We start from the raw sequence: 24,113 nt of genomic DNA, 5'->3' as shown, positions 1-24,113 counted from the left end.
TAAGGCCCATTTGACTTCACATTCCAGGATGTCTGACTCTAGGTGAGTGATCACACTATTGTGATTATCTGGGTCGTGAAGATCTTTTTTTGTACAGTTCTTCTGTGTATTCTTGCCACCTCTTCTTAATATCTTCTGCTTCTGTTAGGTCCATACCATTTCTGTCCTTTATTGTGCCCATCTTTGCATGAAATGTTCCCTTGGTATCTCTAATTTTCTTGAAGAGATCTCTAGTCTTTCCCATTCTATTGTTTTCCTCTATTTCTTTGCACTGATCACTGAGGAAGGCTTTCTTATCTCTCCTCACTATTCTTTGGAACTCTGCATTCAAATGGGAATATCTTTCCTTTTCTCCTTTGCTTTTTGCTTCTCTTCTTTTCACAGCTATTTGTAAGGCCTCCTCAGACAGTCATTTCGCTTTTTTGCATTTCTTTTTCTTAGGAATTGTCTTGATCCCTGTCTCCAGTACAATGTCACGAACCTCCGTCCATAGTTCATCAGGCTCTCTGTCTATCAGATCTAGTCCCTTAAATCTATTTCTCACATCCACTGTATAATCATAAGGAATTTGATTTAGATCATACCTGAATGGTCTAGTGGTTTTTCCTACTTTCTTCAATTTAAGTCTGAGTTTGGTAATAAGGAATTCATGATCTGAGCCACAGTCAGCTCCTGGTCTTGTTTTTGCTGACTGTATAGAGCTTCTCCATCTTTGGCTGCAAAGAATATAATCAATCTGATTTTGGTGTTGATCATCTGGTGATGTCCATGTTTAGAGTGTTCTCTTGTGTTGTTGGAAGAGGGTGTTTGCTGTGACTAGTGCAGTCTCTTGGCAAAACTCTATTAGCCTTTGCCCTGCTTCATTCCGTACTCCAAGACCAAATTTGCCTGTTACTCCAGATGTTTCTTGACTTCCTACTTTTGCATTCCAGTCCCCTATAGTGAAAAAGACATCTATTCTGCCTGTTAGTTCTAAAAGGTCTTTCAGTTCTTTATAGAACCATTCAACTTCAGCTTCTTTGGCATATCTGGTCAGGGCATAGACTTGGATTACCGTGATATTGAATGGTTTGCCTTGGAAACGAACAGACATCATTCTGTCATTTTTAAGATTGCATCGAAGTACTGCATTTCGGACTCTTTTGTTGATTATGATGGCTATTCCATTTCTTCTAATGGATTCCTGTCCACAGTAGTAGATATAATGGTCATCTGAGTTAAATTCATCCACTCCAGTCCATTTTAGTTCACTGATTCCTAAAATGTTGATGTTCACTCTTGTCATCTCCTGTTTGCCCACTTCCAATTTGCCTTGATCCATGGACCTAACATTCCAGGGACAGGGTACCATGGGAGACAGGAGGGCAGTTGCATCATGGATGCCTCCACATAGTTTGCTGTTGTCATCTTTTGCTTTTCATCTGTGTGTTTTATGTCAACCAATGCAGCTGTGCCGTGTCCAGCATTCCCACTCTTTTAAGGGCACACACATCCTCCGCCCTGTGATGTACCTCTAGATAACAGCCATTCATTTGTCACATATTTATTAAGCACCAACTGTGTGCCAGGTAGTGATGACTCAGAGAGAAGCACTAGAGTCCAGTGAATTAAAGAATGGGCTCTGGACCAGCATACTTGGCTTCTGAGTTCAGTCCTGGCTCTGCCCCTTACTGTTGGCGTCCTGTGTGCTGAGAATCTGGATGGACCTTACCTATGAAAAGAATAAGGATGATGTCCAGCTACAAAATTATTGTGAGGATTCAATAAAATGCTGCAAGTGCAACCTGACACTTTGTAATCACTCAGTAAGTATTAGCTCTGATTGCCAAGTCCTTGCCCGCCTGGTGCTTATAGTCTGGAAGGGAAGACAATGTATCGATGTACCTGCAAATGTGTAACCACAGACTCTAATAAGGTTGCTGAAATAGAGGACATGGGAGCACCCAGTTTAGACTGGGGCTCAGAAAGTTCTTCTCTGGGAAAGCTGCATTCAAGCTGAGTCCTGAGGGAAGGAGAAGATACAGGCTACAAGTAAGACAAGGAAGATTATGGGCAGAAGGTAGAGATCTGCAGGAAGAGGCTGAGGAAGAGGCAACAAGGCGGGAACTGGTGATCAGGAGTGAGCCACAGGGCTAGAAAAGTGGGCAGGGCCAGCTGCCCAGGCAAGGAGTTCAGAATCCCCTACAAGCAAGGGGGACACCTGGAGGACCTTGTGCAGGTAAGTGATAGCATCCAATTTATAGTTTTTGATAGATCACTCTGACTATTGAGTGGAGAACAGACTGTAGGGAAGTAGATTCATCTTCTGTTACCATGAAGAGCAGCTTAAAATAGTACAGATTTATTGTCTTCCAGTAACAAAGTCGAAAGTCCTAGAATTGAGGTGTTGGCACAGATGTCTTCCTCTGGGGACTCCAGGGAGAGTCTGTCCCTTAGTTTTTCTAGTTTCATGAGGTTGCTTGCATTTGTTGGCCCCTGGCTGCATCGCTGCAACCTCTGCCTGCTATTGTCACATCCCCTCTGACTCTCACTATCTGGTCGTTTATAAGGACCCTCGTGGTGACACGGGGCCCACCCAGAGAATCCAGGACAATCTCGCCATCTCAAAACCTTTAACTTAATCATCCGCATGGGCGTTTGCTTCTTGTTGTTGGTTTGTTTTTTTGTATTGTTTTGGCACATTCACAGGTTCTGGGGATGAGGGCGGTGGCGTCTGTGGGGGTCATTATTCAATTTAACATGGGAAGCAGTGTGAAAAGGTGGAGATCATCTAGAGGCCACTGTGGTCACCCGGGCCAGAGATATGGTAGCTTGGAGCAGGCTGGGAGCGGTGGAAGAGGAGCAAAGTCTGTGGGCTGAGATGGGATTGTCCTGATGGAGGAAGAATGACAGGTAGAACAGCGCTCTGGCTCCTAAAGCTTTTCATCTCGAAGTGGCATGTTAATACTGTTTCTGCTCACAAGTGACAAGGCCACACTAACTTTAATGTGATAGGAAAAAATGAAGTCATGTTCTGTGCCCCACGAAAGGACAAATAGCGCATAATTCAACTGCTCCCATGACCACCCGCCTGCCACCACCTAAGGGCCATGAAAGAAAGAATTCCCAGTTCACTTCTGATTACCCTTTAACTACATATCCTCCTTCCTGCAATGACCATCTATTAGTTAACTGTATCCACAATAATGTTGTGAAACAAACCTCCTCACCAATCCAATGTCTTGAAAACATTAGCTTTTCTCGTTCACACATCTTTGGGTTGACTGGAGTTTGGTTAAGGAGGTTGGATGAAGTTTGGCAGTGGCTTGGTCCATAGGTCAGGTCCAGGCATCTCTCTTCCTCCTTAGTCCTGTGGGCTGGCAGAGCCAGTTCTTCCCATGGCAATGGCAGAAACACAGAAGAGTAAGCCCCTCCTGGAAAGCACAGGTCAAGCCTCAGCTTGTGTCATATCTGTTCACATCTGTTTATCAAGGCAAGTCCAAAGTCAAGGGTCAGAGAAATTTGAGTATAGGTAGAAATACCGCACAGGGGAGTGGAGACTTGTAACCACTAAGTCAATCTGCTTTGCGCCTACGAGATTGACCTCTCCAGCCCCGCATATATTCCTTCACCCACCCACCTAACTACCTAACCTTTGACCACACCTGCTGTTTCTTGAACATGTCAGCGTCATTCCTACCCCAGGGCCTTTGCACAAGCTGGTCCCTCTGCCTTCAACTCTCTTCCCCAGATCTTCCCATGGTTGCTGCAGCTAAACATTCAAGACTTAAGTGTCACCTTCAATGTGTGACTTTGCCAGACCACAAAGTCTAAATACCTCCCCCAGACTTCCCTGCTGATCCAGTGGTTAAGAATCTGCCTGCCAATGCAGGGCACTGGGTGTTTTTTTTTAAATGTAATTTTATTTTTAATTGGAGGATAATTACTTTACAATACTGTGATGGTTCCTACCACACATCAACATGAATCAGCCATAGGTATAAACACACACACATATATTTATGTATGTCCCCTTCCTCTTGAGCCCCTATCCCACCTCATGCAGCAAATTCCCACTGGCTATCTATTTTACATACGGTAATGCATATGTTTCGATGGCATTCTCTCAAATCATCCCACCCTCTGTGTCCGAAAGTCTGTTCTTTATGTCTGCTTCTCTGTTGCTGCCCTGCAAGTAGGACCATTAGTACTATCTTTCTAGATTCCATGTATATGTATTAATTTACAATATTTATCTTTCTAAGTTCATCCACCTCATTAGAACTGACTCAAATGCATTCCTTTTTATAGCTGAGTAGTATTCCGTCACATATATGTACCACAACTTCTTTATCCATTCATCTGTCAGTGGACACCTAGGTTGCTCTGTGTCCTAGTTATTATAAATAATGCTACAATGAACACTTGGGGATGTTTTTCAATTATGGTTTTCTCAGGGTTGATGCCAGTAGTGGAATTGCCGGGTCATATGGTAGTTTTATGAGCTTCCCCAGTGGCTCAGCGGTAAAGAATCCACCTGCAATGCAGGAGACGCAGGAGACACAGGTTCAATCCCTGGGTGGGGAGGATCCCTTGGAGGAATGCATGACAACTCACTCCCGTATTGTTGCCTAAAGAATCCCATGGACAGAGAAGCCTGGTGGGCTACAGTCCATAGGGTAACAAAGAGCTGGACATGACTGAAGCAACTGAGCATGCATGCATGGTAATTTTATTTCTAGGCTTTTAAGGAATCTCCATACTGTTCTGCACAGGGGCTATTTTGCATTCCCACCAACAGTGCAAGAGGGTTCCCTTTTCTCCACACCCTCTCCAGCATTTATTGTTTGTAGATTTTTTGATGATGGACATTCTGACCAGTGTGAGGTGATACCTCATTGTAGTTTTGATTTTCGTTTCTCCAATAACGAGAGACGCTGAGTGTCTTTTCATGTGTAGACAGAAGACGTAGACATCAGTATGTAGAAGACATCTCTCTGTCTTCTTTAGAGAATGTCTGTTTAAGTCTTCTGCTCACTTTTTGATTGGGTTGTTTCTTTTTCTGATATTGAGCTTTGTGAGCTGCTTGTATACTTTGGAGATCAGTTCTTTGTCAGTTGTTTCATTTGGTATTATTTTCTCCCAGGCTGAGGGTTGTCTTTTCACTTTGCTTATAGTTTCCTTCATTGTGCAAAAGCTTTTAAGTTTAATCAGGTCCTGTTTATTTTTGTTTTCATTTCCATTACTCTAGGGGGGTGGGTCGTAGAGGATCTTGCTGTGGTTTATGTCAGAGAGAGTTCTGTCTATGTTTTCCCATAAGAGTTTTGTAGTTTCTAGTCTTATTGTTTAGGTCTTTAATCTGTTTTGAGTTTATTTTTGTGTATGGTGTTAGGAAGTGTCCTAATTTCATTCTTTCAAACCTAGCTGCCCAGTTTTCCTGGTACCATTTATTGAAGAGACTGTTCTTTCTCCATTGTATATTTCTGCCTTCTTTGTTGAAGATAAGTTACACATAGGTGCATGGATTTATCTCTAGGCTTTCTATCTTGTTCCATTGGTCTATATGTCTATTTTTGTGCCAGTACCATACTGTCTTGATGACTATAGTTTTGTTGTAAAATCTGAAGTCAGGAAGATTGATTCCTCCAGCTCCATTCTTCTCTCTCAAGGTTGCTTTGACTATTCAAGATCTTTTGCGTTTCCATACAAATTGTGAAATTATTTGTTCTCGTTTGATCCCTGATCTGGGAAGATCCCACGTGCCACAGAGCAACTAGGACCGCATGGCGCAACTACTGAGGTGGAGCACCTAAAGCCCATGCTCCACAGAGAGACCCCTGCTCCCTGAGGCTGGAGAAAGTCCACGCAGCAGTGAAGACCCAGGGCGTCAACCAATCAATAAAAACTAAAAATAAATAAAATACCTCTCTCCTTATCCCCGGGCTTCCTTTGTGGCTCAGCTGGTAAAGAGTCTGCCTGCAATGTGGGAGACCTGGATTCCATCCCTGGGGTGGGAGGAACCCCTGGAGAAGGGAAAGGCTACCCACTCCAGCATTCTGATCTGGAGAATTCCACGGACTGTATAGTTCATGGGATCTCAAAGAGTCAGACATGACTGAGCGACTTTCGCTTTCCCCTACCGTCACCACCTACCCTCTCCCAGCGACCACTGTCATGTCATCTAGCTGAATTTTCTTCTCAGCAAAGATAATGGTCTTATATATATATATTTATCTGTTTACTGTCTGTCTCCCTATCAGAACCAAAGACTCATGATGGCAGGGATCTTACTCTTTGGTGGGCCCCCCTGTGCCTTGCACAATATTTACTAAATATGGATTGAACCAGTTTCAGGGCTGCCAAGGAGGAGCAGAGGAGGGAAGTTTGAAAAGGTGATGAGTAAGTTGCAAATAGGCATATTTAACATTCTTTTTCCAAAATGGGCAGAAAATCTAAATAGATATTTCTCCAAAGGAGATACCCAAAGACGAAGATGCTCAACATCACTAATTATCAGAGAAAGGCAAATTAAAACTACAAGAGACTTCCCTGGCAGTTCAGTGGCTAGGACCTCGAGCTCCCAGTGCAGAGGGCCCAGGTACAGTCCTGGTCATGGAACAAGATACCACATGCAGCAACTAGGAGTTCATACGCTGCAACTAGAGAACCCAAGTGCTGCAAAGAAAGATTGAAGATTCCCACGTGTTCCAACATGGTTCTAAGACCTGGTGCAGCCAAATAAATAGATAAATATTAAAAAACAGAAAAAATTACAATGAGGTATCACCTCGCATGGGTCAGAATGGCCATCATCAAAAAGTCCATAAACAACAAATTCTGGAGAGAGAAACGGAACACTCCTACATTGTTGGTGAAAATGTAGGTTGATGCAACCACTATGGAGAACAGTAGGGAAGCTCCTTAAAAAACTAAAAGCAGAACTACTATATGATCCAGTAATCCCATTACTGGGCATTTATCTGGAGAAAACCATAATCCAAAAGCATACATGCAGCCCACTGTTCATTGCAGCACTGTTTTAGGAAGATACCTAAATGCCCACTGACAGAGGAATGGACCAGGAAGATGTGGTGTGTATATATGATGGAATATTACTCAAAAGAAAGAAATAATGTTATTTGCAGCAGTATGGACTGGCCTAGAGATTATCATACTAAGTGAAGTAAGTCAGACAGAAAAAGACAAATATGATATTGCTTATATGTGGAATCTAAAAAAAAAAAAAGTGGTATAAATGAATTTATTTACAGAACAGGAATAGCGTCACAGATGTAGAAAACAAACTATGGTTACCAGGAGGGAAGAGGAGAGGGATAAGTTGTTAGGTTGGGATCGACATATACACACAATATAGATAACTAATAAGGACCTCCTGTATAGCACCAGAGAAGGAGCTGGCAACCCACTCCAGTATTCTTGCCTGGAGAATCCCATGGACAGAGGAGCCTGGCGGGCTACAGTCCAGAGGGTCCCACTGAGGTAGACACGACTGAAGCGACTCAGCACGCATGCATGTATAGCATAGGAACTCTACTCAATATTTTATAATGGACTATATAGGAAAAGAATCTAAAAAAGAGTGGAGATATACATTTGTGTAACTGATCCACTTTGTGGTACAGTAGAAACTAACACAAAATTATAAATAAACTATACTCCAATAAAAATTAAGAGAAAATCACAACAGTAGGGACAACCAATCACAAATAGCCAAGTAGACTAAAACACAGCCAGACAAATCGTTCCTTTGCTTTGCTTCGGCAGTTCCTCTGTGGAAGTCTTTCCCCTGGCTCCTGTGCTTCTGGCCACTTCCAGTTTGGTGCTAGCTTATCTGAATTAATCTTTGCTCAAATAAACTCTTAAAAAATTATTTTTCCAGAAATGCACCTTTTAATCTTAAAACTCAGAATAAGCAAATCAGTTCTTTCATTCAGGCAGTGCATATTTTTAAAGAAATATCTATTATTGCTTCATTTGTTCTTTGTAGCATGTGGGATCTTTCATTGCGGACTCTTTACTTGTGGCACAGGCTCAATAGTTGCAGCTCGCAGACTTAGTTGCTCCTTGGCATATGGGATCATGGTTCCCCCACCAGAGACTGAACCCATGTCCCCTGCATTGTAAAGCAGATTCTTAACCATTGGTCCAGCAGGGAGATCCCTCAGGCACTGTGTATTTATCACCTGCCTGCTATGAGCAGGCTCTGTGCAGGGTGGGCACACAGTCTTTCCTACATGGAACCCACACTTTAGCAGCAGCGAGAGAATTACAACAGGACTTACAAATGCCATGAGTGTAACAGAAAAGAAGTACCGGAGATTGTGGATCTGGAGGTGCACTTCTTCCCACAGGCGGGCTTTATTCATTCCCCTTTACATTCATTCAACATCAGATGAGAGCACCTACTGTGTAGCCTGTTCTTTGTTGAGCGCTGTGAGTGTAGAGATAGTCAGACACCATGGTGACTGCCAGGTTACAAAGTCAGCTCTCTAACAGCGGACCCTGTCAGAAAGGAGGGCCCCATGACATGGACCTTGATGGGTGCAGGAGCTCAGGAGGGAGAGAGAAGGAACTTCAAATACAAGACTAGGTATTTGTGAGTGTATAACAGAAAGTTCTGCTCTAAGACAGTTAGATCAGGGGGTCACCATTTTCTAAAGAAAACACATACCAGAAAAAAAGCATTTAAAATAAACAGACTCCAAAAATATTAAAAAAAAAAATTCTAGGAAAAAAACAGAAAGAAGGATTAGTTTGGAACATTGTCTTGAAAAATGAAGTGAAAAATTAAGAGAATAAATTTATCTTATAGTCAGTAAATATTATTATATTTATAGTTGCTTTAGTTCTATTTTAAAAATGGAAATACAGTTGGTTCACAATGTTGTGTTAGTTTTTGGCATACAGCAAAGTGATTCAGTTACATACACATATATATATACACACACACACCCATATATATCTTTTTATATTCTTTTCCATTATAGTTTATTACAGGATGCTGAATGTAGTTTCCTGTGTTTTACAGTAGGTCCTTGTTGTTTATGTATTTTATATATAGCATTATGTATATCTTAATTTCAAATTTCTAATTTATCTCTCCCTCCCCACTCCCCATCTATTCCCTTTGGTAACCAAAGGTGTCTTTTTTGTGTCTGTAAGTCTATTTATGTTTTATAAATCAATTTATCTGTACCATTTAAAAATACTCCACATATAAATAATATCACATGGCATTTGTCTTGGACTTACTTCACTTAGTATAATAATCCCTAGGTCCATCTATATTGCTGCAATTGGCATTATTTCATTCTTCTTTATGGCTGAATAATATTGTTATGTGTATGTGTCCACTTATCTGTTGATAGGTATTTAGGTTGTTTTCAATGTTGGCTATTATAAATAGCGCTGCTATGAACATTGGGGTGCACATGCTTTTGACTTTTCATCTTTTCTGGATATATGCCTAGGAGTGGGATTGTAGGATCACATGGCAAATTTATTTTTAATTTTCTGAGGGACCTCCATACTGCTCTCCATAGTAGCTGTACCAATTTACATTCCCACAACAGTGCAGAGAAAGGTTCCTTTTTTCCCACAGAGGGTGCAGTTTTAAATAGGATCGTTGGCTGGGCCTCATAAGGTGACATCTCAGTAAAGACGTGAACCAGATGAGGCATCAGCCAGGCAGAAATCTGGGGAAGCTCATTGCAAGCAAAGGGAAGAGTCAGTGCAAAGGCCCAGAGGCAGGAATGTGCCAGCCTTGTGTGATGAACCCACCGCAAGAAGCCGAAGGCAAAGGAGACGACTTTGAGGTGAGAGGCAGAGTTAAAGTGAGCCGGTGTGACCACTGAGGCTTCTGTGGGCTGGAATCTGGGTGGGGCGGGGTTCGCTGGCAGTGTGCTGGAAAGAAGAGGGTTTGGTGTTAGAACTCGGCTGCGCTGCCTCTTAACTTCTTAAACAGGGCAAAGGACAAACCCTTTCACAGCCTCCAGTGGACAGAGGGCCAGATGAAACTATGACACCCTGTAAACCCCTATGGTCAACAGACTGGTTCCCAATAGGAAAAGGAGTACATCAAGGCTGTATATTGTCACCCTGCTTATTTAACTTATATGCAGAGTACATCATGAGAAATGCTGGACTGGAGGAAGCACAAGCTGAAATCAAGATTGCCAGCAGAAATATCAATAACCTCAGATATGCAGATGAGACCACCCTTATGGCAGAAAGTGAAGAAGAACTAAAGAGTCTCTTGGTGAAAGTGAAAAAACAGAGTGAAAAAGTTGGCTTAAAGCTCAACATTCAGAAAACAAAGATCATGGCATCCGGTCCCATCACTGCATGGTAAATAGATGGGAAAACAATGGAAACAGTGACTGACTATTTTTCTGGGCTCCAAAATCAGTGCAGATGGTGATTGCAGCCATGAAATTAACAGACGCTTACTCCTTGGAAGAAAAGTTATGACCAACCTAGACAGCATATTAAAAAGCAAAGACATTACTTTGCCAACAAAGGTCCGTCTAGTCAAGGCTATGGTTTTTCCAGTGGTCGTGTATGGATGTGAGAGTTGGACTATAAAGAAAGCTGAGCGCAGAAGAATTGATGTTTTTGAGCTGTGGTGTTGGAGAAGACTCTTGAGAGTCCCTTGGACTGCAAGGAGATCCAATCAGTGCATCCTAGAGGAGATCAGTCCTGGGTGTTCATTGGAAGGGTTGATGTTGAAGCTGAAGCTCCAATACTTTGGTCACCTGATGCAAAGAGTTGACTCATTGGAAAAGACCCTGATGCTGGGAAAGATTGAGGGCAGGAGGAGAGGGGGATGACAGAGGATGAGATGGTTGGATTGCATCATCGACTCGATGGACATGGGTTTGGGTGGACTCTGGGATTTGGTGATGGACAGGGAGGCCTGTCACGCTGAGGTTCATGGGGTCGCGGAGAGTCGGACACGACTGAGAGACTGAACTGAACTGAACTGAAACCCCTATGGAGTCTGGTTCGACCCTACTCCCCTCTGTGGGGCTCCAGCTGGAGCTTAGGATTTGGGCAGAACAGATGGACTGTCCCTGAAGAGCACCCCCCGCGCCCCACAGTTCTCCTTGTCATCTACGCAGGCAGTGCTGGCAGGCACGGCTGTATGTCACAGGGATGGCTCTTGGTCTGAGCTCTGCCAGCTGTGTCCCCAGGGCGTCTTCCAGCTTCTCCTCCTCCTTCCCTCCCTTTGCCCTCCTCCCCGCTCCCAGGGTCCCGAGGCTACCAGGCTTGTGCTTAGCCACTGGATCCCCAGGCACACAGAGCCCCTGAGATGGAAAAGCGGGGCCTGGAGAGGGGAAATCTGACTCCAGCTTCTCCCAGGCCATCAAGAGAGAAGCCTGCAGAAGAGGCCTCTGGGAAAAGATGCAATTCTCCAACTTGCCAGATGATGAGAATCACCTGGTTACAAATGTGGTTTTGCAGGCGCCTTCCCCAAGGAGTCCAGTGCAAGGGAGCTGGGGCAGGGAGGGGCTTGAGGTTGTCCCAGACTCCAGCAGTTTGTGTCTTCAGGCAAGTTTGGGAAGCCCTGAGAGTGGTTCAAAGAGCCAGGTCTCTATTGGAACCATCTGGATTCCCGCCTAGGATTCCCCAGGCCACACTGCCAGAGTGGCATTAGGTAGTCAATGTCCTTAACTTCTTTGAGTTTCAGTTTCCTCCTTGGGAAGTGACAGAATAAGATTTGCAGGTTCAGCACTTAGCCTTGTGCCTGGCACAAAGGAAGCAAGAACAGATGTTAGGCACTAATCCCCACTGTTATCCTCAGCAGCTGTGGGTGGGAGCAGGGTGGGGAGCACGTGGTGGCCTGCTCACTGCCTACGCCCCTCTGCAGTAAGCTCTCCTGAGAAGCATCAGAGTGGTGCAGGGCAGCCAAATGCCTGCTGCCCCCCCTCCCGCATCCCAGCGGCCCTGCCTCCCCCACTGCAAGAGCTTGGGTGGGCCATTTCTGTGTGCCTCGGTCTCCTCTCCTGCCCCAAGTGAGGAATAATCATGCTTACCTTTTATGCTTCATAAGTCTGGCACATAGAAGTCTTTGCAGAGTTGTTAGCTAATTTTACTACCATACCTACCCTTCAATCAATTGACAGACATTTCTGTGCCTACTCTTTGAACTGGGGATGAGAGGTTTCCTTGCTCTTGGGCTCTGGAGTCAGACTGCCTGGCTTTGAAACCAAGCTCTGGCTATGTGACCTTGGGCAAGTTACTCCTCCTCTCTGGGCCTAAGATGGATTCCTCAGCAGAACTCAGAAATGTAAAAGAGGGTTAGATGGGTTTATTTTAAAGAGTTAGGATCGCGCTTGTACCACAGTAAGCTCCACAAATGATAAATAAGTGAAATCTAAGCCGCGGGTCCCTTTTTCCAGGAGCCCCGTCTAGCAGCGTGGCCAGCAAGACCCAGGGCTAGGTGGATCTGTTGGCTCCGCAGGGGCAAGCGGCCGGAGCCGGGAACACCTCCCGGAGGAGGCCAGGGCCGGCCCAGGACAGGCGAGCCTGCCCAGTAAGTAGCTGCTCAGTCTTTCCAGCTGATGTCAAGGCGTCAAGTTCTCGGGTCTGCCGTGAATGTGTTTAAATACAGGTATTGACACGGGCTGCATGGCATCGATTTAAGGGGAAAGCCCTACAAAATAAGATGGGAGCTATTCTGATTAGGCAAAACCTGTGTCTGCTGGCTGCGAGCAATGTGAGGAAGCGAGAGGAGGTCTGGGCCTCCAGCGCGGCGGAAAGGGGAGAGGCTTGTGGGCCTGGTCTCTTGCCCTGGGGGCCCCCAGTCGCAGCTCTCCTCTGCCGGCTTGTGCAGGCGGTGCAGGGCTGAGGGAACCGCATCCTAGCCTGCGGAGCCAGCTTTTTTCTTTTTAATGTCATTGCTTATCTCTCAATTTTTAACCGCAGGGGGTTGCTGTTGTTCAGCCTCTCAATACTGTCCGACTCTTTGCGAGCCTGTGGACTGCAGCACGCCAGGCTTCCGTGTCCGTCACCATCTCCCTGAGCTTGCTCAAACTCATGTCCGTTGGGTCGGTGAGGCCAGTACTTGTTTAATTTCTTTTTTAATATATTAGATATAACTACTTCTCCATGCACGCCCTGAGAGCCCTGGATATAGGCAGCCCGCCCGCAGCATCCTTATCTCCCCGCGCTTTGCCACCTCGGAGGCGCCCGGGGTTTCTCACTTTTCTGTCCTGGTTGAAATTTCTCACTCAGCATGCATCGTGTATAGGATATACTTGGAAAACAAATCTGCCAATTTGCCTTGGGAAGGGATCGCTACGGGAAGGCAGGCGTCATTAGTTTAAGATAGTAACGACCCCTTGACCCTCAGCTCTCTGGCTCCCGGACCCCACACCCTCTGCCGGCAAGAGCTGTGTGCAGCTTCCCAGGGCTCCTCGAACTACAGCTTGTTCCATAACGAGCCTGGAAACCAAGCCTGAGATCCCCACCCCACTGGTGAGAGTGTGGGCTCTCCCAGGGCGGGGAGCAGTGTTCTGCTGCATCTTCAGGAGACTGGCTCTCTGTTCTTAAACGCTGCCTTTCGGTATCTGCTTGGTGGGTTTCCCAGCTCTGTGCTTAGGGAATGTATGACCTTGACCATTGCCTTAACCTCTGGTCCTCAGCTTCCTGATTTGCAAATTAAGATGGATTAGATCAGCAAACTCCACTAAGCATTTAGCCTGTAGTCCTGGCTTTCGGTGAAGTCAGAGCCAGCCAGTCATTGTTATCCCTTTGTGAGAGACCTCGGAGTCACTCTGCTGGCCCCCGAAGGATGACAAAGAGAGGGAGGCATCATAGAAAAACCTCGTGGGATAATATGAGAAAAACATTTTTTTTTCCACTCTAATGTTATTGTAAGCATAATGTAATAGGAGAAAAGGCTGGTTTTCCAGGTGGTGCAGTCATAAAGAACCCACCTGCCAATATAGGAGATGCAAGAGACATGGGTTCGAGCCCTGGGTGGTGTCCCCTGGAGTAGGGAATGGCAACCCGCTCCAGTATTCTTGCTTGGAGAATTCGAGGGACAGAGGAGCCTGGCGGGCCCCAGTCCATGGGGTCACAAAGAGTCGGAGACAGCTGAGCGACTGAGCACACACAGCGTTATCATAGGCGAGTGTAAGGTGAAAAAGGCCCAGAGGTGTGCAGGACCCCCAGGAGGCAGTGGACACTAACGAAGGGCAAAAATGTGGGGGAGCTCCAGGTAGAAGGGTCTCCCTGGTTGTGTGAGTCTGGCCACCTGCTGCGGCTAGCCTGGTAGGAAAGGGTTGTCTGAATTAAGAACTGGTCTGGTGGCCTGGCGCAGCCTCTGGGTGCCCTTCCAGGAGAGGGGGACAGAGAGTGCTGAAGGCGTGAAGCAGGGTTGTAGGCACAGGAGGCAGAGTGCGGGCGCTGAGCTGAACACATCCGCCTCCCGCAGCCCTCAGCACGGACTTTATAGCAGAGAGATTCAAGTCTGAGGGCTCACAGCCCAGCTCTGAGGCAGCATTTCCCCCTTTCCTTACAGAGCTCAGCCCATACACCCTGGCATCCCTGTATCACAAGCGGTGTCCAGCTCGGCTCTTAGCACTTAGAATCTCCTGGCATCATCCCCTCTCCCCAAAGGTGGTGGAGTGAGCCTGAGGGGCAGACGGCACCACAGGCACTGGCAGAGCTGCGTGGTCCTTGGCTTGATAGCAGATGGTCCCAGGCCTGGCCTGGGGACTCTTTCAGCCTAAGAGGTTAGGATATGCCAGGAGCAGTGTTTTGTCTTCCACCAAGAGCTCTGGGGCCAGGCGACCAGGCCGGTACTTTCCAGGCAAAATCCAGAAAAAATCCCATATTCCATAGGAACACAAAAGCTCTGACACCCTCCCGCTCTCCTCCCTTTTAGAGAATTGAGTGGAGCTGGAGGTAAAGGAGCTGCGGTCAGCCCCTGCGGACTGGCACTGGTGGACCAGGACTCTGAGCAAGTATTTTTGTCATTCTTATTTTACTGAAGGAAAAAAACGGGCATACAGCCAGAAACTCCCACAGTGAGCAGGTTTTTAGCTTGATTTCACTGAGCCTCAATTTTCTCATCTGTAAAATCTGTACAGTAGAATTCGTTGGTCAGGGCTAGGGCAAAATTCGTTAAATGCTGGAAAAAACTGCCAAATGGGGGAGCAGGGTTCCCTGACCATGTGAATTTATGGGGCCTGGTCACCTCTTTGTGGCCCAGGCTCTGCTCTCTGCCCAGCAGCGCAGCGGTGAGGCCAGGCCATAGCACCCATGCTGCACTTCCGTCTGGTGTATCTGAGTATCGCTGGTCTGGGGAATTCTGAGAACCTTGACAAGGGCTTTGCTTCTGGGTTCTTCCATCTATAAAATGGGCTGCATGCAGCGTTATTCTAAGAAGGATGAGCTCAGGTGCCCTGCAATCTCACAGGAACCAGGTGCTTTTACTCTCCATTTAATGCCCCCTACCTGAAACAGTGCCAGGCACAGTAGAGTTTAAGGAGGTGAGGTTGGAACCTCTGGGCCGGTGTCCTCAGTCTCTGCAGAATCGAACCTCAGTTCTCCCAGCACCGGCTGTTTGTTCCCAGAGAAGTCACTAAACCTCTCCAGGCCTCCGTCTGCTAACCTTTAAAACAGAACTTCCGTTTCGCGAGTTACGGAAGATGACATGAGCAACCCCAGAAAGTACCTAACAGGGGATCCGGCACGGGAGAGCCTTTATTTATATCAATATCAATATGCTCAGTGAATGCCTATCCGTACAACTCAAGGTCGGCTGCCTCTGCCCTCCAAAATTGTTTCTGAAGGATGGCAAGCTGGAAGAAGCACACGGGCGGATCAGCGCACTCTCTTTAATGGAAAGGAGATTCTCATTTCTTACAGAAACAGGTAAAAACATAAATACGGGGGGGGGGGGGGGGGGGGGAGCCGGAAGGCAGCGAGGGCCCGGGCGCCCGGCCCAGGCTTGGGGAAAGGCAGCCTTAGGAGGCTGCTGCGCCCGGGCTCCCAGTCCCATTGGGCAGGTGTTCGCCCGGTTAGGGATGCTCCTGGGTGCTCGGAGGGCACTCCTGGGGCCACAGCTAGGCACCAGGCTGCCGTTTCACTCACCACAAGCTGCGTAAACCTGGCCGCAAACTCTCCCTCTCGGGGGAACAAAGGCGCACCGGGCGGGAAAAGCTCCGAAGCCTCCGTGGGAGCGCATGTGGCACCCGAGGGATCGCAGGATCGTGTCGGGAGCCCTCCCTCTCCCCTGTTTAGTCAGTGTCCCTCTTGAGAGGTGGGATCGGTCGGAGGCCTCCCAGACCGGTCCCTTCTCTACCAGGCTCGGATGCCGTGCAGCGTGGACACTCCCGAGTTACCCTGCGGAATCCCGGGGCTCTGCACCGCGTTCAGGTCCCCGACGCCGAAGTTCACGAAGTTGTTGTTGGCGGCGGCCGTGGCCGACTGCGCCGGAGGCGGCCCGGCCGGGTAAGCAGCGGCGCAGCTGTAGCCGGGGCTGCAGGCCGCGCCCCCGTACCCGGGGCAGGCAGGGTAGGCGCTGTAGCCGTAGGCGTTGAGGCCCACGCCGTAGGCCGGCGCGTAGGGCGCCGAGTCCCCCAGGCAAGGCTTGCCGTCGCGCACCAGCACGGGCACCGCGATCCTGCGGGCCGGCGGCGGCGGCGGCGGCGGGGGCAGCCCCACCAGCTCCAGAGTCTGGTCTTGCCGTTGCCGCTTGCACTTGTAGCGCCGGTTCTGGAACCAGATCTTGACCTGCGTGGACGTGAGCTTCAGCACGCTGGCCAGCTGGTCGCGCTCGGGAGCCGACAGGTACCGCTGCTGCTTGAAGCGCCGTTCCAGCTCGTAGACCTGCGCCTGCGAGAAGAGCACGCGCGGCTTCCTCCGCCGTCGCGCGCGGGGTCGCTCGGCGCTGTCGGACTCCGGCTTCTCCAGCTCCACCGCCTTCTGCAGCGCGCACAGCTCTGAGCGGGGAAGAGAAAAGCAGAGAGACGCTGTGTCACGGCCACCCAACCCCCCAGAGCTCTCGCCGGGTGATGGGCCCCAGTGGGTGCCACCCCTGTCCCGCCTGGAGCCCCGAGCTCGGCTGCGGCAGACTGCACGGTACACTGGGCTTCCGCTCGACAGCCAGCTTTTGTTGATCGCCTACTATGTGCCGGGCACGGCTGTGGGCACTGGAGAACAAGAGAGGTCTCTGTCCTCGGGTAGGTCACATTCTGGTGAGACAGATGGACAGTGACTTAAGACAGACGGCAAAGAGAATAAAGCTCAGGGGTGTGCTGGAGTGAATGAGACTAGGAATACTTTGGTTTGCGAAGTTAAAGGAAGGAGACCTCGGCCTTACTCCAGGGTTGGTCACACTGTCTCAAAATTAGGGCAAGCGAAGAAACAGAACGTCAATAAGCAGTTGGTTCGGTATCTATCGAAGGCTCCCGTTCAAATGCTGCGAGAATTGTGCAGCGCCCGAAAAGCAGTGGGCGGGCAGGCGGCCTCGGAACCTGCCTTGAAATCGACTTGGATTCGAATCCGTATGGACCAATTCAAGCCGCAGTGCCCGCCGGCAGCTCTTCCGGGACTTTCCCTCGGCTACTAGACAAATCTTTCTAGGCTCACAAGACCCTTTCTGGGTTCATAGCGGCCCTACACCCGTGCCCCCGGCCTCTCCGGGTTCTTGCCGACCCCGCGTTGGGCTACGGTCTTCCCGCCGCGCATTTTCTACCTCCCTGCCAGCCTGCCCCCGGACCTCGGGATGTGCGCGGGGATACGGCCACCTCCCCCAGTCATCTCTTCCATTGCTCCACGCCTTTCGTCGCGAGACATTTTCTAACTATTTCCAGGAAAGAATCTCTAGGCTCTGGCCGCCTGAGAAAATTGTTATGGAAAAAGAAAGCTGCTAAAATCATTCTTGAGTCCGACGTACCCCATTTTCAAAGAATTCAAGATCCTTGTTTTCAATGACGCCACTCTTCTGGCACATAGGAGGAAAGACCCCCAGAAACCCCGGGTAAACGGGTGGGCTAGAGAAGGTCTTGGACCTCCTCCAATTGCGCGTAAAAGTACTTCTGGTGTGCAGCAATTTAATTGCAGCGATTTTGGTCGGATCCTCAAGAAGACCTTTAAAAAATATAGGGAGAGAATCTTTCTCGCTGTGTCCACCACAAACACAAACAGATCGCTCAACTTCAACTTCATAACAGATCCAGAAGCAGGGCTGCTGCGCCTGGGGCTTTGTTAGGCCAGAAAAAATATATATATAATTTTTTCCTTTCTTTCCTCTCCTGTTTCTGATAACCACGATCCAGCATTTCCTCTAAACCTCCGACTGGACTCCCGGGGGCCCTCGGAGTCCTCACTTCTTACATTCGGAGGTCCCTTTGCTCCACCATCCGCCCAGGCATTCGCCTCTTCTGTACTCACACCAGAGTTTCTCGGCCGCGAGGTCTGGGGACGAAAGCTATCCCAGAGAGGAGAAGGAGCTTGGGTTTCCTCCTCACCTTTCTTATCAGCTCGATGGTCCTTGGCAGGGTCGGGGTCGCCATAGGCACGCGGATAGAAGGCGGGGGCGGCAGAGAAGGCAGGCGCGCACTTGGCGGGCGAGGGCGCGGGGCCCAGCTCGGCGCGCAGCTCGGGGAAGCCGGGCGCCGCGGCCTCCGGCCCCGCGTAGGCCTCGGGCTTGAAGGCGGCCAGCATGCAGGAGGCGGGCGCCAGAGTGGCCTCCAGGCGCGCCGAGAGCTCCCCGGCGGCCAGGCTGCGCTGCTGCTGCTCCAGGTTCAGGATGTCTTTGACCGAGAACGGCGTGGGCGTGAGCGCGGGGCTGGGGAACATGGTGGCAGCGTGCGAATCACAGCGCCAGGCGGGCGGCAGAGCGCGGCGCTGCCCACGGTCCCTGGCAGCCTTCCTGCATGGTGCCCGCCGCGCGCCCGCGCGCCCGCCTTCCAGCTCGGGATGTGGCCAGGCGGCAGGTAGTGCGGGGCGCAAGGGGCAGGAGAGGCGGGACCAGGCCGGAGGAGGGGGACTCAGCCTGCCATTGGGCCGGGGGCCTCGTTGACAGGAGCGATGAGCACTTTCGTGTCACCTAATATAGTCATACGGCTCAAAAAAAAAAAAAAAAAAAAAAAAAAATCCCGCTGAGCTTTTTAAAGGGGCCGCGACGCGTTTGGAAGACTCCCTTTGCTCCTGCAGCCTAAGATTCGTCCTTAGCGTTAGCCTGAAAATCCTACCAGGATGCCTGCATAGGAAAGAACGCGATTATTCTCCGAATCCGACCTTTAGGCCGGGTTGGGTGGATCTGGGATTTGAGGAAATGTTCCTCAGCACCTGGAATAGGGAAGTGAAGGATTGGGTGGGTGGGGCTTCGGGGATGGAGTTGTTTCCAGGAGCCAGAAGGGTTTTATTACCTATGGTACAGTAGAAGGGTCTGAATAAGGAGAGAGGCATTGGGGAAAGAGTTTGCTCTGGGGTGATGACCGGAGGGAGGGGTTCTGGACAATTTGGGACTCTGTGTAGCTTGACTTACAGGCCTAGTGGTGGCCTTTCCCCAAGAGGCCAGGCCCTGGGCACTCCTGGAGTGAGTCAAGCTGCAAAGCACGGTGGGTGGTTGTGTGATGGGGGAGCACCGCTGACAGTAGTGCAAGTGGCACAAACACAACTCCAGGGGGCGCAGGTCATTGCCAGTCTCCTCCTGGAGAGATGACCCTCCTCTAAATTATGAGACAAATCCAGAATCCCAGCAGGTCAACTCAGCCTCCCGGAATAGAGCTGTCTTCTAGGGAGTCCTGGCTCAGGGCCCGTCGGCCGTTCTGGCTTCCCTCTCCCCACCTGCCCTCCCTGTCTAGGCCTTTGTCTGCATGGCCTCTGTCCCCAGCTCAGGTTTAGGTCTCAGGCAGGCGGGGCTCCTCCAAACCCAGCGCGCCCAAGATTTCTCTGGGCCGGCTCCGAGTGGGGCGCCCCTGCGGCGGCGGCGGAGGCGGCAAGGGGCCAGGCAAATGCGACGAGGGCTTGAGGGGGTGTTAATTTTTTAGCCCAGGTTCTGTGAAGTAGGGATCTTCTGTCAGACCAGTCTTTGAGTGTTTCAGAACAATCTACCCACTCAGATCTTCGGCTGGCTCTGTGCCTCATCCGCCTCATCCCTCTGGGTCCCTTGGAAGATCTGTTTAAAACTTGTAGGGCCTTCCCCTCACCCCCAGAAAACTGCAGAGAGGCATTCTATTTTGTGCACAATTTCAGGAAGGGTCCGGGCAGACAGGATGGTCCCAGGTTAAGGCCTCCGCCTTATTCTATCTCTAGCGATGGCGAGGCTTGTCAGGGGGAAAGCGTTGATTTCCCACGACTCAGGCTTCTGTCGGAAGTCCGGGGGAGCGCGCGGACTCTCTGAGAACGGAGGTTTGTCGCGCTCGGCTCCTGGCGCAGGACAAGTTGGGAACTGGGGAAGAAGCGTTTGGGTCAGAAGAAAGGCGCTCAGGGCGAAAGGCAACCTAAGGACAGGGCTCAGGGCCTTAGACTCCGCACTGCGCGCTCAAGGCGCCCTCAAGCCTGACGGCGAACCATCGCGCAGGGCCATAGGGCAGGGCGCGAGAGGAGCCAAGCGTAGGCCCAACACTGGGGCTCTGCCAGGCCCTCATCGAATCCGCCCTCCCGGGACCTGTGGCCAGGCTAGAGCAAGGGCGAGCGGAGCCTGGCGCAGCGGTCGCGGAGTCTCGGAGCCCTCCGACTCGGCTTGCAGGCGCCAGCTGCCGGTGCCAGGCCCCCACCCCCGCGGGGGAGTCCCGCTTCAAGGCTTCAGCCGGGGACCCACGGTCGGTTCTGAGACGGTTAGCTTGGTCTTTCGTAGAGAAGATTTATTTTCAAATGTGGAGAATCCCCAAGCCCCAGGAACCCTCCTCATCCGTCCACCTCACAACCCGTGTTCTTCCTCGACGGATCTACAGATCGGTGGCCTCTCTTTGGCCCTACCTCGAAACGGGCTTTCCGCCAACAGTACCGTAATTGCCTTCAACCAGCCCAGCTTGGGGGCCCACCTCTCCTTTCAAGAATGTTTTTGGGGAGTGGGAGAGGATGCCTATCGCCGAGGCGGTGACGTCTGGCAAACGAGGCACATCCGATTCAATTAAACGTCTCGCTGAAAAGAGCTGGGAGCGAGGGTCCTGGGAGCGCTGTTAAGTGAATGGGCTGGCCAGGCGGCTGGCGATGACAGTTTGAAAGATTAGTGTGAGCCGACGCCTGAAATATTACCGTTTAATGGGGGACATTGAGGCTGCATCCGGGATCTCTGTTTTTAGTGTGTGTGTGTGTGTGTGTGTGTGTGTGTGTGTGTGTGTGTGTGTGTGTGTGTGTGTGTGTGTTTTAAGAGAGAGTTCTGGAGGAAGAGAAAAATTAAGTATGTCCTCTGCAAATCAAGGCGGTGAAGATTTATCACCTATTTTGGGGCATGGAGGGGATCCCTAAAGCTGACAGATAGTTTTGTGGGTCAGGTGTCATGAAAAGGAGAGGAAAGAAAACCTTCCATATTTGAACAAAATCAATAACTTTCAACCCCTTACGCCCTCTGTGAATCTGGTAATAATTTATCTTGGGTCTAAAATAGGCCTTAGCACTGCCAATGAGAAGAAAATGGGGCAAAACTGGATAAATACGTGCAAAATACAAATTGAGGTGACCATGTTGGTCTCTGCAGACAAAGAATAATTCCTAAGAGTAATTGAAGAGTAATTCCTAACTTTTCTCTGCAGTCCTCACAGTTTCTGAGTAAAAACAATTTTGTTTTCTTTCAGTGAAGCTGCAGTGGTTGGGAGAGAGGGGGGAGGAGCGGGGGAGGAGGGGGCAGGGAGGAAACTTGATTCTCCCCACCAGGGATGCATCTTCCTTCCCAAGGGCGACTGACCCAACCTGGCTGCCTCTCTAAGCCGCACTTTGGCCAAACTAGCAGGACAAACAAACAGCCTTCAGTCCAGAGAAAGGCAGAGACAGAGAGAATGACAAAAGCGGGCAGAGAGGAGAGATTGAAAATCTGTCCATTTCCTTGCCTTTTAAAGAGTCGGTGCTTTAAGATGAGCCAAATTCCAGGGTGACTGGAGCGCGTTCTGCGCACATAAAATATTATTAATTGAAAAGCGATCGGAGCGGCCTGATTCGGCCCCCGCTTTCCTGCAATCAGCACGGCCGGCCGCAAAAGGTATATATGATTAATTGAAAGATAAGCTGGAACTATCACCGGGAATGTCATTAATGCGCCAGGGAGACGTCCATTGGAGACAGGCGGCGTTATCCTCGGCTTTATCTTCAACAACGCCTCGCTCTCGGCCCGCGCCGGGGAAACAGATGGGGATTTCTGTCTGGGACGCTCGCCCCGTGTTTATATTTTGGAAAGAATCGCAACTCGTGGGAGTCCCCGGCAGGCCCCCTGATAAATGAACATTAGCACTTTTTCGGACTACTGTATCAACAAAGGGGCTGCGGCGCGGCAATAATTGGCGAGAAAGCAAACAGAGGGCCGAGCGCGCCTCTGCTCTTCGTCCGGCTGATGGATGAGCAGCGGCGCTGCGGCCGGCTCCCGGCCCTGGCCCCGGCTCCCTGGCTCCCGGGCCACGGGGCCCCTCAGCCGTCCTGGCTTCCTTCCGGGCCGGGGCTTGAGACTTGGGGGCGTCTCTGGGGGTTGCCGCCCTCGCCTGGGCTCCGGAAGAGTCTGGGCGGGCTCCGCGGCGCTGGCTTTTGCCTGCCCGGGACTTGCCTTGTTCCAGGGGCTCAGCTGGTTCCAGTGTCTTGCGCTCCCACTGGAGGAGCCATTTGTCCTCGAACGTCATCGCGGATCAGCTTATCTCCATCGCTCCGGAGAGGAGAAAGGCGCTCAGAGAGGTGAAGTGACTTGTTCAGGGTCACACAGACGGAAAGGGACAGTTTCAGTATTCGAACACAGGATTAACTACAGACCTGTGAATCCTTATGGCAGAAAGCGAAGAACTAAAGAGCCTCTTGAAGAAAGTGAAAGAAGAGAGTGAAAAAGTTGGCTTAAAGCTCAACATTCAAAAAACTAAGATCATGGCATCGGTCCCATCACTTCATGGCAAACAGATGGGGAAACAATGGAAACAGTGTCAGACTTTATTTTTCTGGGCTCCAAAATCACTGCAGATGGTCACTGCAGCCCTGAAATTAAAAGACGCTTATTCCTTGGAAGGAAAGTTATGACCAACCTAGACAGCATATTAAAAAGCAGAGACATTACTTTGCCAACAAAGGTCCGTCTAGTCAAGGCTATGGTTTTCCATTGGTCATGTATGGATGTGAGAGTTGGACTATAAAGAAAACTGAGCGCTGAAGAAATGATGCTTTTGAACTGTGGTGTTGGAGAAGACTCTTGAGAGTCCCTTGGAATTGCAAGGAGATCCAACCAGTCCACCCTAAAGGAAATCAGTCCTGAATATTCATTGGAAGGACTGATGCTGAAGATAAAACTCCAATACTTTGGGCACCTGATGTGAAGAGCTGACTCATTTGAAAAGACCCTGATGCTGGGAAAGATTGAAGGCAGAAAGAGAAGACGACGACAGAGGATGAGATGGTTGGATGGCGTCACTGACTCAATGGACATGAGTTTGAGTAAACTCAGGGAGTTGGTGATGGACAGGGAGGCCTGGCATGCTTTAGTCCATGGGGTCGAAAAGAGTTGGACATGACTGAGCAACTGACCTGAACTGTGAATTATTGTTTTTTTAAGTACACGTTGCTGCTTCCTAGAACCCTATCATCTGGAGAGGAAGTACAACACTACTCCCTCCCCCAGTACACACCCCATGTAGCTAGAGAGGAGGACCAGGCTGCTGGACTGGGGGTGCTGTCTCCGTCAAAACCAAGGGGTCTTCTGACATTTAGTTCCTCTGAGTGAGGGAGAGAGGGGAGGGAGACATTTAAAATTCCTCCTCCCTCTCTTCTTCCATTTCCTCCACAATCTCCTCCATTTCTTACCCCCTCCACCTCCCCCCATCTCCTTCTCAGACTCCTTCATCTTCTCCTCTTCTTCTTAGGTAACAACTTTATTGAGAGTTATTAGATATAATTCACATACCATATAATTCATCCATTTAAGGTATACAATTCAAGGACTTTCAGTATTTTCACAGATTTGC

The 24,113-nt window shown here is 49.5% G+C and overlaps 1 protein-coding gene across 1 annotated transcript; it reads right to left on the bottom strand.

Moving 5' to 3' along the window:
- Positions 1 to 15,928: 15,928 nt before the first annotated feature.
- NKX2-5 (NK2 homeobox 5) lies at positions 15,929 to 18,910 on the bottom strand. Its single transcript, XM_065905636.1, has 2 exons — positions 18,486 to 18,910; positions 15,929 to 16,955 (listed from the first exon to the last, which is right to left on the bottom strand). The coding sequence occupies exons 1-2, from the start codon at positions 18,814 to 18,816 to the stop codon at positions 16,312 to 16,314; spliced, it is 975 nt and encodes a 324-aa protein (XP_065761708.1). The 5' UTR covers positions 18,817 to 18,910; the 3' UTR covers positions 15,929 to 16,311.
- Between the last annotated feature and the right edge of the window lie 5,203 nt (positions 18,911 to 24,113).

The sequence above is a fragment of the Muntiacus reevesi genome, chromosome 14 (genome assembly GCF_963930625.1).
Source record: "Muntiacus reevesi chromosome 14, mMunRee1.1, whole genome shotgun sequence".
NCBI classification, from domain to species: Eukaryota; Metazoa; Chordata; class Mammalia; order Artiodactyla; family Cervidae; genus Muntiacus; species Muntiacus reevesi.
This window is presented reverse-complemented; position numbering and strand designations above follow the sequence as displayed.

Bases quoted from the DNA above. Each gene is read 5' to 3' on its own strand.
- NKX2-5 (XM_065905636.1), bottom strand. From the start codon at position 18,816: ATGTTCCCCAGCCCCGCGCTCACGCCCACGCCGTTCTCGGTCAAAGAC. The intron at 16,956-18,485 runs GTGAGGAGGAAA...TTCCCCGCTCAG, and splicing joins CCATCGAGCTGATAAGAAAG to AGCTGTGCGCGCTGCAGAAG.